Source organism: Elephantulus edwardii, unplaced genomic scaffold, assembly GCF_000299155.1.
Source record: "Elephantulus edwardii isolate Elephantulus edwardi_28Jun2011 unplaced genomic scaffold, EleEdw1.0 scaffold00006, whole genome shotgun sequence".
Lineage (NCBI taxonomy): Eukaryota > Metazoa > Chordata > Mammalia > Macroscelidea > Macroscelididae > Elephantulus > Elephantulus edwardii.
In genome coordinates, this window is record NW_006399756.1 from 30,881,508 (window position 1) to 30,895,268 (window position 13,761).

Genomic DNA, 13,761 nt, shown 5'->3' on the forward strand with positions numbered 1-13,761 from the left:
TTCAATTCGAAAAATGTTACCATCTAAAGTGTCTTCAAGAAAGAGGTATTCGTTGAAAAAGTGTAGGCGCCAGCATGCAGTTTAAGGAAAAGTGGGAGGGAAAGTATTTAGATGCAGAGTCTCTGGGGAGGGGTCGGCCTGTTTCAGGTGACTTTGATCAACAGCCTTCCAGTCTTCCAGAAAGGCCTTGAAGATGGGACGGCATGCAGGAGTGCAGCCTCATTTCCAGAGTTTAGACTACTCTTTGCAGCAGATCGGTTAACGATAACTTATCTTCGCTTTTAGCTTTAAGTTTATATTTTATTAGAATTCATTGTTAGAGGTTCGGCCTAGGAAGAAAAGCAAAGGATCCACAAAGCCTGTGAAACCCCTGTCAGTCACCATCTGACAGCTTTGGGAGGCGGGGCGAGTAGGCCACGCCCCGTGCGCATGCGCACGTCCCAAACCGGAAGCAGCCGATCGGGCATGGCGGCGGCGGCCGAGGGTGTCCCGGCGAGCCGGAGTGAAGAACCGGTTCGAGGTACCTGGAGTGAATGAGGACAAATTGTCGAGTGGGGGCTCTGGAGCTCTGAGCAGGGGCCGCATGGGGCCACCTCCTGTTGACGGACTCGGGAAGGCGGTGCTGAGTGTGCGGTTGGCTGACCTGACAGGTGCCTGCTCACCGGTGTATGTGCCGGTGTGTGTGTCCACTCTCAGGACAAACTCTGAGATAGTTTGGCCGCGGGATCGCACATGAACAAGGGTCTGGTGCAGCAGGAAGGGTTGGCATGTCTTGCAGGGCACGAACGAATGCACGGTTTGCGATAGGGTCGATGGAGAGTGAAGGCAGGTGGAGGAATGCGAGAAATGGCTCCTTGGGCTCTATTAGGACTAGGTGTGGGGCAGGGCATTTACTCATTCTGTCTTGGCCAAGATGATGCTGCTGTGGAGACTGCCGAGGAAGCAAAGGAGCCCGCAGAGGCGGACATCAATGAGCTGTGCCGGGACATGTTCTCCAAGATGGCCACTTACCTGACTGGGGAATTGACAGGTGAGAATGGGCCCGGGTGTGTTCGGGGCACTGCGCCCTTGTACCACTCCCTGCCAATTGCGGTTTGACCTGAGGAAATCTACGCAATACTTTTGCAGCATCAGACTTCGGTTTTCCTCCTATACCTTACGTGTCCCTAGACAGGCCTGCTGCCACTTTGAGGAGTCATGAATGAGATGGAAAGAGGTCTATTTGCCCTGGACAGCCTCAGGAACTATTTCAGGCATATATATGTAAATACATAAAGACACTTCTGTGAAGACCTCTGTTGTTTTCAGGTACCATGGAGACAAAAGTTCAACTCTTGGAGACTTTATGCACCGCAGAACAAAACCTCACTGGATCCTGACATTCTAACACTCCTTGCCACGTTTAAACCTCTTGTGGCAGCAACTCTATCAGTCCTTGATCTTCCTGTTGTTTCACAGATTGTCTACCAAGCATAATGCCCTTCTCCAGAAGGTGATCTCTCCTGATCTCTATCCTCATTTTTTTAAATGATTTTTTTTTCATCCTCATTTTAAAGGAATCTTCCTGTTGTACTTCTGAAATGTATGCATTCTCCTGGCAGTGGTGGTGGTGGTGTTGTTGTTATGCACCATCGAGTTGGAACTGACTCAAAGCTGATCGTCCAGTGGGTTGTCAGATGAGTAAATCACACGGGAGTTGATGGCTCCCATGGAGCCATGTACTTTCGGGTTGACAGTGCAACTCTTCATCATTAAGCTACCAGAGCTCCTTGTAGCTACTCTCTGGCAGTGGCCCATGATAGATTTAATATTCTTGACCAACACAATAATGCAAATGTATCACATCTTTGATCTTACTCATTCTTTGCCAGCTTTTACATGCATATGAAGTGATTGAAAACAATATTGCTTGGGCCAGGCACACTTTACTCCTCAAAGTGACCTCTTTGTCTTTTAACACTTATAAGGAGTCTTTTGAAGCACACTTGCCCATTAAAATACATTCTGTGATTTCTTGACTGCTGTTTGAATGGACAGTTATTATGGATCCAAATAAAGTTAAATCCTTGACAATGTCAGTCTTTTCTCCATTTAGCATGATGTTGTATGGACTAATGCTGAGAGACCAATAGAGAATTAATATCTAGTAATAGTAATGGCGTGGGAGAAGGGTGAGCAATTAATATCTAGTAATGGTAATGGGAGAAGGATGGGCACTCTCCTCTCGTACAATTAACTGCCTCTGAAAATCCACCAGAGGGTCAGCTATGGGTCAGTTCCCCAACGTTAAACAACTAACAACAAAAATCATGAAGAGGGAGCTCTGGTGGCTTAGTAGTGAGGAGTTGCACTGCCAAGCCAAAGGCGTGCTGTTCAGATCCACTCGCTGCTCTGAGGGAGAAAGATGGGCAGTCTCCTCCTGTGTGTGCCTCTGAAAACCCGCTGCAGGGTCAACTATGAGTCTGTTCCAGCTCCACACTACTCAGTAACAACAACAATTAATCAAGAAATATTTGTTTGGAAGAGAAGTATTTTGAGTGATATTATGAAGGGAATAATAAACAGAAAAGGGGAGAATGATATGTAAGTGGCAGTGAAGTAATAGAAGCCGGCAAATTTCTTTGGCTAAAGCAGGGGTAGCCAGGAAATTAAAAGACGTATTGCGATGAGAAAGTCTGCAGTTACAGACCTCTCTAAAGTCCTGAAGAGCAACGATGTCAGTCTGGAGACTAAGGTATGCCTGATACATGCCTTGGTTTTTGGAATCACTTGGTATGCATTAGAGAGCTGGACAATAACTAGGGATGATGCCATTGAGCTGTGTTGTTGGAGGAGAGTGTTGAATATACCATGGACTGCTTAGGAGAACAAACAGGTTTGTCCTGGAGACGGTAAAGCCAGGCTGCTCCTTAGAGGCAAGGATTCTGAAGCTTCATCTGACATACTTTGGATGTGTTGCAAGGGGGGACCAGTTCTTGGAGAAAGACGTCATGCTTGGAAGGGTGGAGGAACAGCGCAGGAGAGGAAGACCCTTGATGAGATGGATTGATTCAGTGACTGGGGTAATGGTGTGTTGGAGACAGTGAGATTGGCACAGGATAGGGCAGGGTTTAGGACGGTTGTACATGGGGTCTCTGTGACTTAAAGGTGACTCGACAGCACGTGATAACAACAGAGAAATTGGGAAAGCAGATCAAGGGGCCTAGTAGGTTGATGATTTGATGACTCATCTTGAGTTTCTTGATCTGGTGTGTGCCTCCTGGTGGTCACTAACCTTGATCCCCAAATTGAAGAGGATCTAGAAAATGCAGTCTGGTTCACAGTGGTTCATAAGCTGCTGCTGCTGTTGCTTCTTTTTTTTTTTTTTTTAAATACAAGCTTCCAGAGCATATTAGCTTTTCATTCAACAATTTATACAGTTTTCCATTTCATCACAATAGTTGCAATCGCCTAAACGTCACAGCGTTCTTCTCACTTCCTTTTGAGTTATCAATGATTTCTGTTTGTCCTTTTTTACTGCCTTCTGAGCTTTGTTTGGGGGTGGGGAGTGGCGTGTGGAAATCCCGCACTTTGGAGCTCATTTAGTTGGTGGTTCTGAGGATTACATTCCTCAAGAGTATTATTGTTCATTTTACAGGTTTGTCTGTTGTTTGGCTGAAAGGATGCACGGGGGTGGGGGGGGTGGGGGTGAGAAAGAGGAGGGGAGGGGAGAGGAGAGAAGAGAGAGAGGGAAGTGTCTATAAACCAAACCCCTGGGCGTGGCTTCTTAGCATTTAATACCTTGTTTCACTTCCCCAGAGCTAAATTTAGCAAACAGAATCTGTGAGAAAAGGCTTGTTGCAGATTAAGAAGGGCTGTGAATCTCTAATTTATTGATCTGATGATTTATATATTTGTTGGTTTTGAGCAAGAGAAGCCAAATGATAGATTTCAATTTTTTTTTTTAGTGCTCTAAAAATCCCAGAGGTTTAACAGAAGTAGGACTCTTGATCTGTGTGCCTGTAATTGACATCAGACGAGCTGCTGTCTCCTTCAGAAAGGACTTGCCCTGCCCAGTTGGTCTACCCCCTATTTTATTTTCTTTCCTGAGTCCATTGCCATTTATTTCTATGTTTATATTGTTATCTTTATTAGTTTGGGTACAGAAATGGTCTTTTGTACCAATGTGTTGTTGAAAACTAATGAAGTGAATGGTAGACTAAGACTGTTACATGGTTCAGTAAGTTGTTGTTCGGTGCCATTGAGTCAACTACCCTTCTAGTGACCTTATAAACAACAGATCTGAACCTTGCCCTAACCTGCACCAACAACACAATCGCCATCATCCTCACCATACCGTTGTGGTAGTCACTGTGTAAGTCCATCTTGTTGGGTCTTCCTGGCTTTCTTTGACCCTCCACCTTTCCCAGCATGATGCCTCAATTTCACCATCCTTCGCTCTAAGAAACAACCTGGTTGCCCTTCCTTCAAAACAGATTGGTTTGTTTTTTGGCAATCCATTTTATATTCAGCACTCATTGTCAGCACCACAATTCAAAGGGTCTTCTTTAATCATTGTCCAGCTTTTATTTGCATAGGAAACAATTGAAAATACCATGGCTTGGGTCAAGTGCACCCTAGTCTTTAAACTGATATTCATCTGTAGACTGACAGCCTTTGAACCATCAAACATGAACAAACATGTCAGTTTGCTGTACAGTGGTGGCTTCGTATCGTGCTCATGCTGGGAACCACCACTGTGTTTCAAGTACCAGCAAGGTCGCCTCTGGTGGATAGGTTTCAGTAGTGCTTCCAGACCAAGAGGCAGAACTGGCCATCCACTTCTGAATAACAGGCCTTTGAAAACTCAAACTCTGTGAACAACAGTCCGATAAGTAGGAGGGAGCATATTTCTTCTTGTTATGTGCTGTTGAGTCAGAACCAACTCATAGCTGACCCTCTACTGGGTTTTCAGATGCAGTAAATCATCCAGCAGGAGACTGCCCAACTTTCTTCTTTGGTGCAGCTTTGAGTTAGCAGCATAACTCCTTTTCACTAAGCCAATGGGACTCCCTTATCTCTATATGGAAGTAAATAATTTTCTATTTCATAAGCAGACACTTGACTTGCTTCAGGTCAAAACTGAAAGCATTTGTTCCATACCACACATAATTTCTGTCCAGTCTTGCTTGTTTTGGTTTATGGTGCCACCCTTCTTTTACTGTCTCAGGCTTAAGACCTCAGCGATACCTTAGGCTGCTTTTACCATGTCAATAACCATTTCAACACATCCTGTACATTTCACTTCTATACGATTCTTGCAGTAACCTTAGTGACACAATGGCTAAGTGCTCATGGCTAACATAAATATTGGCAGTTTGAATTCATCCAGTAAGTTCATAGAAGGACAAACCTGGTGATCTGCTTCCATGAAGCTTACAGCCAAGGAACAGTTCTACTAAGTCATATAGGTCACAGTTACTGGGAATTAACTCAAAGGGGCACCACGGTAGTGTTCTATCACTCATACACTTCTTTCCATTCATTCCTTTTATAATCACCACCTCAGACAGTCACTTCTTCTTGAAGTCTTTGCTTCTCACCTCCCCACCCTCCAAAGATCCTTATTCTCACTACCACCAAAGTAGTCTCCATAGAACAAAAGGACTTTGTAGAATCAAGCTATTTGGTTTTCAGAAAATTGCAGTAGAAATCATTTGCTTTGAGTGGGGATGGAATTGAGGATTTGAGGAGCAATCAAATGGTCTGAAAAGTTGTATAAAATACAATACAGAATTATACAAAACAGTAAGTCAATTACTAAGAAGTGGTGAGGTTCTGGCTGATTTTTTTTTTAATTTATTTAATACTTTCCCCCCAATACATGTTTATATGCTGTAGGGACTTTTTGGTGTATTGTGTTTTTTTTTAAAAAAATAATTTTTTATTGTTATTTTAATGAAAGTTTACAGAAAACTTGGATTTCTATTCATTTATTGTTGCACATTTCCCTCCCTATTCTCCTCCCTAATTCTCTTTTTCTTTAAAAATTTCACTCATTGTTGCACAATTCCTCCCCAACTCCCCCACCCCGTCCACTTTGCTATGCAATTCATGTTCTGGACTGTTGTTATGTGAATAATGCCTAATCATATATTCCTTTCAAACAATTCTTTCCCTCATCTGTTCAAATGCCGTGTTCATTATTTACCCCTCTTTGCTTAGTTTTCCCCAACATCAGCCCTGTTTTATAACAGTGGCATTATGCAATATTTGTCCTTTTGTGACTGAGATATTTCACTCAGCATGATGTCCTCCAGGGTGACCCATTTTGTATAATATTTTATGAGTTCCTTGTTTTCCAGTGCTGTGTAGTATTCCATTGTGTGAATATACCAGAGCTTCTCAATCCATTCATTTGTTTATGGGCACTTGAGTTGATTCCATCTCTTTGCTATTGTCAGCAATACAGCAATAAACATGAGTGTGCATATATCTGTTTGGGTGACAGTTCTGGTTTCTTTAGCATGTATTTCCAATAGTACAATTGCTTGGTCAACTTATTTACAATTTTTTTAGAAAGCACCATACTGCCTTCTACGATGGTTGCACCATTTTACACTCTCACCAACAGTGAATAGAGGTTCCAATTTCTTGTAGGGACTTTTTGGCCACCCTTTTCTTAGCACATGAATTTATGATTTTGCTTTCTAACAAAGACCCTGAAGTTCCTAAATTTTATTTGGTTTGAGTAGTTTGCTGAGCCCTGCCTAGGTTTCTTTTGAGACTTTCAAAGCCCACAGACTGATTATAAATGTCCTACATCAGTAATTTTCTCTGCCTTTGATATACGGTAGGTCTTGGGTTAAACTACAATTTGGTCCATAACTTAGCGTTTCAGTGATCCAAGATAAATCTTAAATAAAGACATCCCCCTTTCTTTTTCATTTAAAGCCACCAGTGAAGATTATAAGCTCCTGGAAAATATGAATAAGCTAACCAGTTTGAAGTATCTTGAAATGAAAGATATTGCTATAAACATCAGTAGAAACTTAAAGGACTTAAACCAGAAGTGTAAGTAATACTATTGTAGTTGAATATGTTTGTATTTAATGAATGACCTCTGGGCCTTCGGCTGTGGAAAAGAGGAGGGTGGATGGTCTCTGTCCTCAGGGAGCTCATTTTCTAAAGTTTAATTACAAAGTTCAGGGGCGTTCCTTCCATTCTCAGGGTTAGTATTCTTTGATGGCATGGTTATTTCTGGTTTTGAATCGTAATGCTACCCATTTATTTTTAGAAAAGACCAGAGCAGAAACTGGTTATATCTGTCTTGACACCTTAATGCTGTCAGCTTCTTCCTGAAGAGGGAGGGGGCAAAGAAGGGTTGATATGATTCTAGCCAATTGATTTAAAATGAGGTCCATAAAGTAATACTCAAGAAATAGAAAATATATAAATAGAAAAATGATGGTTTAGTGTGGTGGATACTATCTTCCCATTTTACTTATATTTGGTCCATGTTTCCAGAGTAATCTTTCTTGTTTTAGAGCACTGAAGAAGAATCATCATCAATGGAAAGATTACTTGACAAGCAAGGAGTTGTTTTTTTGTGGTGTTTTTTTTTTAAAGAACATTAGTTAAGAGAGAGATTTGCTTTGTCTAGATCACCGTGGTGTCTGACCAACTGGCTTCTGAAGCATCTCCCCTGCTGGGGGATCAGAACTCATGTTAGCCCATTTGCAATAGAGACATAAGCACTAGTGGGTTTACCTTCTGTCAGTTTTCTAAATAAACCCCTTACTGATAGATATAAACACATGATTTCTCTTGTCTTTAAAGATGCTGGACTGCAGCCTTATTTGGATCAGATCAATCTGATTGAGGAGCAGGTAGCAGCCCTGGAGCAAGCAGCCTACAAGCTGGATGCATATTCAAAAAAACTGGGTAATCTTGATTTCTGTTCTGGTTTAATAAAGACTCTTCTTTGTCAGGCTTCCCCTAGCCAATAGGAATAGTTGACATTTAGGGAGTAGGGAGTGCTCATGGTGTACTGAGAGGCATTTTCTGGTGGTATAGGGCATTATGGGATGGATAACTGACCAAAAACTCAGCAGTTCAAACCCACCAGCTTCTCTAAGGGTAAAATATGAAAAAATTCCTTCTGTAAAAATTTAGAGCCTCAAAATCCTAATGGAGAATCACCATCAGCCAGAAAAAAAAATTCAATAGCACTGATTTTGGGTTTTAGTTTAAGTTTAGTATGTTGTTGTGTATTGTACTGTCAAGTCAGAACCGACCCAAAGCTGACCTTCTGGTGGGTTTACAGAGGCAAAGTTTAGTATACTATCTTTTTTATCTTCATTTTAAAAATCATTAACAGAAATAACATTTCCTGAGAACTTAGTAATTTATCAGGCATTTTTCCCAGTGCTTCACATGTATTAGGTTTTTATATCCTCTCATTAATCTGTGCAGTAGGTACACAGTTTCAGCTCCATTCTATAATGGACGAAAGTGAGGTTTACCAGATTAAATGACCTGCTTAAGGTCACAAAGCTAATCCATGAAGGAGCCGTATTCTAAACTAGATCTGTTTGACTACAAAGCTCAAATTCTTAGTCATAGTTCAACAGATGGCAGCATCTTTAATAAATATAGACACATAAGTTTTAACAAACAGAAACTATGTTAACGATTTTCTTAAAGGATTAATTTTATTTTAAGGAGGAAACCTGTACTTTTGATGTTGACTTGGGAACCAGCTCTGACCCTCATACCCATAATTTAAAATGTTGAGTTTGGTTTTGTCCTAGGTATAATTGACAGATTATTTCATTTTCATTCTTAGTTATTGACTATCTGAAGAGAATGGATTGTAGGATTTGGCACAGAGGTGTGATCAGCAGTTTCATTGTCCACAGTTACATTTAATAAATGATTTTTGTGAACCTTACTGTGCAGAATGCTTGTTGCCAGGTACTTTCCTTAGAAAAAAAGGAATATATTAAGAAGCTTATCTGGTAGCATTTTAAAGCTCCATATCTTTAAAAATCTGCTTCCTGAAGTAAAGTGTAGGGGTAAGAAAATAAAAAGGGAACAATACATTTATACTTCCCAAGCACTTCAGTCTCCCTCCTGCCGAGAGCCTGAGATGGTTTAGCAAAAGCACTTTCCTGTGCTCAGGGCTCAGTAGGTTAAATACATGTAGATCTGCTTAATCTTGGGGGAGTTGCCCAGGCTGGTGCCACTGACGGAATATAGTGAGATCGTGTTGGGTTCTCAGTGTGCTCTTGACTCCTTGTTTTAAGTTCTGTAAAGTTCTGTAGTGGTAACACTCCTTGTGTTAAGTTCTGTTTCAGTGAGCTATATATTTGGACAGATAGTGAAATGGAAACTTATAGGTTAAAAAAAAATAAGAAATACTTTTAAAATTTACCCACAATTCAAAAGCTAGTTTTAAAAAGATGCAACTCTCTTTCCTCTTCTCCTTTGCAGAAGCCAAGTACAAGAAGCTGGAGAAGCGATGAAACAAAAATCTATTCCTTGGGTTAACAGCACACCTTGTTATGGACTATGCCACCAGAGTTCCCTCTTCCTATGGGACGAAGTCTCTTTTTAAAAAAAAATGAATTTTAAATTATTTTGATAAGATCTGAAGCCTGGTACTGATGGAAATGTCAAGGCTCTTCAAAAGGATACCGTGTTGGAACATCCTAAAACTGGGTAAACTGGAGGTCTCTGGCTATGTCTGAACTTCCTTGAGCTGAGTTGAGGATCAGCAACTCACAGTTACAACTCTTTCTTTCTACTTGAACACTTTACCTTCTGTTCAGGACAGAGACCTGAAGTTAAGAGTAGGCCCGGACTTAATAGAATCAAATGACAGGACCTGTTTTCTCTGATAGTGGTTGGGTACTTCATTATTTTCTCATGGTTGGTCTTTTAAGTTACTGTATAAAAGGCTGTTTTTGCTATTATTGATGCTAATGTGTTGTTAACAAAAATTTAAATTTAAAAAAGTGAACAAACTTATCCTTTGTAGTTTATCACCTTGTAAATGTCAGTAATTTACTTGTGGATAACATTGGGAATAATAACATCATTTTAAAATAGTTGTGGGCCACATCTTCTAGTAAACTGAGCAGGAACAGGGGAAAAACAATTTGTGATATAGCTTGGAGTATGGAGTGGGGCTCTCTTCTCTGTGTGTTGAATATCTGAGGGTAGATGATTGCCTCTTTATAGAAACATGATGAAGACCAGCACAAGATATTTTGTGGGTGTATGAAGAGAGAGAGATGAGGAGGTGGGGCTTGCCACTCATAAAATGAAGTATTTTATTAAATATCCTCCTACTTTTGTCTAGGGGACACTGAGGACCCAACCGTCTTCCTTTCAGACTAAAGATATTAGTAAGTGGGGACACTGAACAGTCTGGTTTGGAAGACAGGAAGCTTTACCCAAAGTTGGGCATTAGCAGCTAAGAAGGTACCGAGGTTCCAAATTCTGTCTCTGTCTTTTCCCACCATCTCTGTCACAGAGCACCAACCTTCATCTCAGTCTCCTCTGGACTATTGTTATGGTTGCCTCATCTTAACTATTCCTCCAGACCACTTTCTACACTGCTGCTGGAACTCTTTCTAAAATGTAAACTGGCCTTCTGATATGTCTTCCTTAGATTCCTTTGTCACCCTCATCTGTAAGTTTGTTTTATTATAGTGATTTGCAAGTTCCTATTATGCTGGAAGCTGAGTGAGGCACAAGTATTTCAAATACTAGCAGTATTTCCTCTAGTGTACAAGTTTAATGGAGTTTCCAGACTAAGATAGATTGAGAATAAAGATCTTCGGGGGGAAAAAAATGGAATGGAAGCCTTGTGAATAGCAGTGGGACATTGTCTGATTCCGTGCTGAAAGATGAGCTCCCAGCAATTACATTGCTGGGAATTTACCCTAAAGAAACCAGAATCGCCATCTAAACAGATGTACGCAACCCATGATGAATGCTGTATTATTCACAATAGCAAAGAGATGGAAACAACGCAAGTGTCCATCAACAAACGAATGGATAGAAAAACGATATAGTCACACCATGGAATACTATGCAGCACTGAAAAATAATGTGTAAACTGTTACATAAAATGGGTGATCCTGAAGGACATTAGGCTGAATGTAATGTCCTCAAAGGGACAATACTGCATAACACCACTGTTATTAAAGCAGGGCTGACATGGGGAGGTTGAGAGGAGAATAGGAAAGGAGTCAATAGATTATGAACACTATATTAGAACAGATGAGGGGGAAAACTGTTTAAAAGGAATATGTGATTAGGCATTGTGTAAGTTAACAGTCCAGAATAAGAGGTACCTTGCAAAGAGGGCTGGTGAAGGAGCTGGGAGGAAATTGTGCAACAATGAATGAAAATACAACTTTTCTGTAAACTTTCATTAAAATAAAAAGCCTTTTTAAAAAAAAGATTGGAAATACTCAAAATATGAGAGTGAGCTGCTTCTTCAAAGTAGAGCCAGCCTTAATGATGTCAATGGAGCAGAGCTTTCAGGACCTTTTTTCTGATGTGGTTTGACTCAAAAAGGGAAGATACAGCTTTAAAATTCCATTAATAATCAGAATGTGCAAAATATGAATGAGGGAAAATTGAGAGTTAATAAAGATTAAACACTTAAATATCCTTGCTTTTAGGTGCTATTGAATTGGTTCCATTCATAATGACTTTTTATACAAGATGAAGCCATGTAGTTCTGTTCAAAATCAAAGATGTTGCTTTGAGGACTGAGGTGCACTTGGCCCAAGCTATGGTATTTTCATTTGCCTCATGTGCATAGGAAATTGAACAATGAATTAAGAGATCCCAGAGCATTATTCACCATTACAAGAATAAGGAAACAGCCTAAATGTCCAACCACAATCAAATGGATTGAGAAATTATGGTCCATTCACATGATGGAATACTATGCAGCACCCAGGATCAATGATTTTGTAAATTATTACCTAACTTGGAAGGGAATGGCGAACATTAAGAGAATGAACTCAGTCCCATAAGGACAAATACTGTATGAGACCATTATTGTAGAATGAGTATGAGGATCCAACAGGGGGAATGGAGAGGGGAGCAAAGAGGGGAGGATGGGCAGAGGGGTGCTGTTAATCATAGGGTTGCACGATTTGATGAGCGGAGGGGTGTGTGTGAAGGAAATGGGAAAGATCCAGTGTGGAAAAGTGTGTATGAACTTTGTAAATAAACAAGTATAGCATTAAAAGGGGAGTGGGGGGGAGATCCCAAAGAAGAATTGATGCCTTTGAATTACGATGTTGGAAGGACTATCAGAAGAATCCTTTTAAGCATGGTGGTGAGATGGGTTGACGCAGTAAATGGGGTAAATGGGGACAGCTGTTTTGGAGACAGACTGGTTTAGCATAGGGCAGATTCAGGGTTGCTATTAGTTGTAAGTGATTTGGTGGCTCATAACAATCACTACCAGAAGAACAAACAAATCTGTCTTAGAAGTATAGGTAGAATGCTCCTTGGAAGCAAGGGTCACAAAACCTCATTTTATGTCCTCTGGACACATTATCAGGAGGGCCTTGTCCTTGGAAATAGATATCATACTGGTCAAGTAGAAAGTCTGGGTTGACACTATAGATACAACAAACTCAGCAATGATTGTGAGGATGCACAGAACCAAAAAGCGTTTTATTGTACTTAAAGTCACTCCCTATGAGTCAGAGCCAACTCTCCAATGTATAACCACCACAACTGTATTCTTACTGTTAGTACTGCTGCCACTGCTAGATGCTGTGCCCCAGGCTGGGTATGCTACGTCTTGACATACCCTCCTCAGCACATCCATGACCTGGCTCACATCTCAAGATTTTAGGCACCACTCAGATGAGCAGAAACTGACCCAACTGGGCATTCTAACTCCAGTCTTCTGTTGGGCTGCCGGATACTCTTGCCCCAGGCCAGTTTGTCTTTTATTTCCCAGGTTGTTGTGAAGTGTAGTTGAGTACAACTCATAGCAACCCTATGAACAAAAGACCTAAAACCTGTCCTATCCTGTGCTATCCTAATCATCCTTGATACACTTGAGCCCATTAATGCAGTCACTGTGTCAATCCATCTGGTTGGAGGGCTTCCTCTCTTTCACCAATCCTCCATAATTAAATAATTGCATGCTATTATTTACCATAGCATGCATTTAATTTCTAGAATATTTAATTGTTTTCAAGCAAAATCTAATACCAAGAAGCTGTTGTCTGAATAAAACAAGGGAACACAACATGGTTTACTCCATACCTATTTTGTCTGTATTCTGAGAATTCGAGAAGCTGGACCCTATGAAGAAGAATGTGGCATCAACATTAGAGGAAGACTTACTAACAAACTTTGTCTCGTATACTTTGGGCATGTTGCTAAACGAGGCTATTCCATGGAGAGGGGCATCATGCTTGAAAAGTGAAGGATTGGTGAAAGAGAGGAAGACTCCCAATCAGATGGAGTGACACAATGACAGCAGCAGTGGGCTCAAGTGTGTCAGACTGTGATGATAGGAGAAAGAGCTAGAAGAAAGTTCAAATCTGTCGTTCATAGAATCGTTATGAGTCATACTTGGTTTGACGGCACCTAACAATAACAAGAACCTTAGTCTTGACACGCTAAAGTACTCGTGAGTGAACGGTCATGTCTGCAATATTTTTTCAAATGTCGGTGAAAAAAGTATTTGTACTCGCAGAGGATTATGGGACGATGTTAACGCTAAATTGA

General features: G+C 40.8%; 1 protein-coding gene across 2 annotated transcripts; it reads left to right on the plus strand.

The window, feature by feature from the left end:
• Positions 1-465: 465 nt before the first annotated feature.
• On the plus strand, positions 466-9,510 carry LOC102869639 (biogenesis of lysosome-related organelles complex-1 subunit 2-like). 2 transcript variants are annotated; one of them, XM_006880030.1, is made up of 5 exons: positions 466-520; positions 914-1,030; positions 6,934-7,053; positions 7,819-7,923; positions 9,475-9,510. In XM_006880030.1, the coding sequence occupies exons 1-5, from the start codon at positions 466-468 to the stop codon at positions 9,504-9,506; spliced, it is 429 nt and encodes a 142-aa protein (XP_006880092.1). In that variant the 3' UTR covers positions 9,507-9,510. The 2 variants fall into 2 exon arrangements, with proteins under 2 accessions (XP_006880092.1, XP_006880093.1); XM_006880031.1 differs by having other exon boundaries at positions 9,478-9,506.
• The last annotated feature ends 4,251 nt before the right edge of the window (positions 9,511-13,761 follow it).

Bases quoted from the DNA above. Each gene is read 5' to 3' on its own strand.
- LOC102869639 (XM_006880030.1), top strand. From the start codon at position 466: ATGGCGGCGGCGGCCGAGGGTGTCCCGGCGAGCCGGAGTGAAGAACCG. The intron at 1,031-6,933 runs GTGAGAATGGGC...TTTCATTTAAAG, and splicing joins CCTGACTGGGGAATTGACAG to CCACCAGTGAAGATTATAAG. The intron at 7,924-9,474 runs GTAATCTTGATT...TCTCCTTTGCAG, and splicing joins TGCATATTCAAAAAAACTGG to AAGCCAAGTACAAGAAGCTG.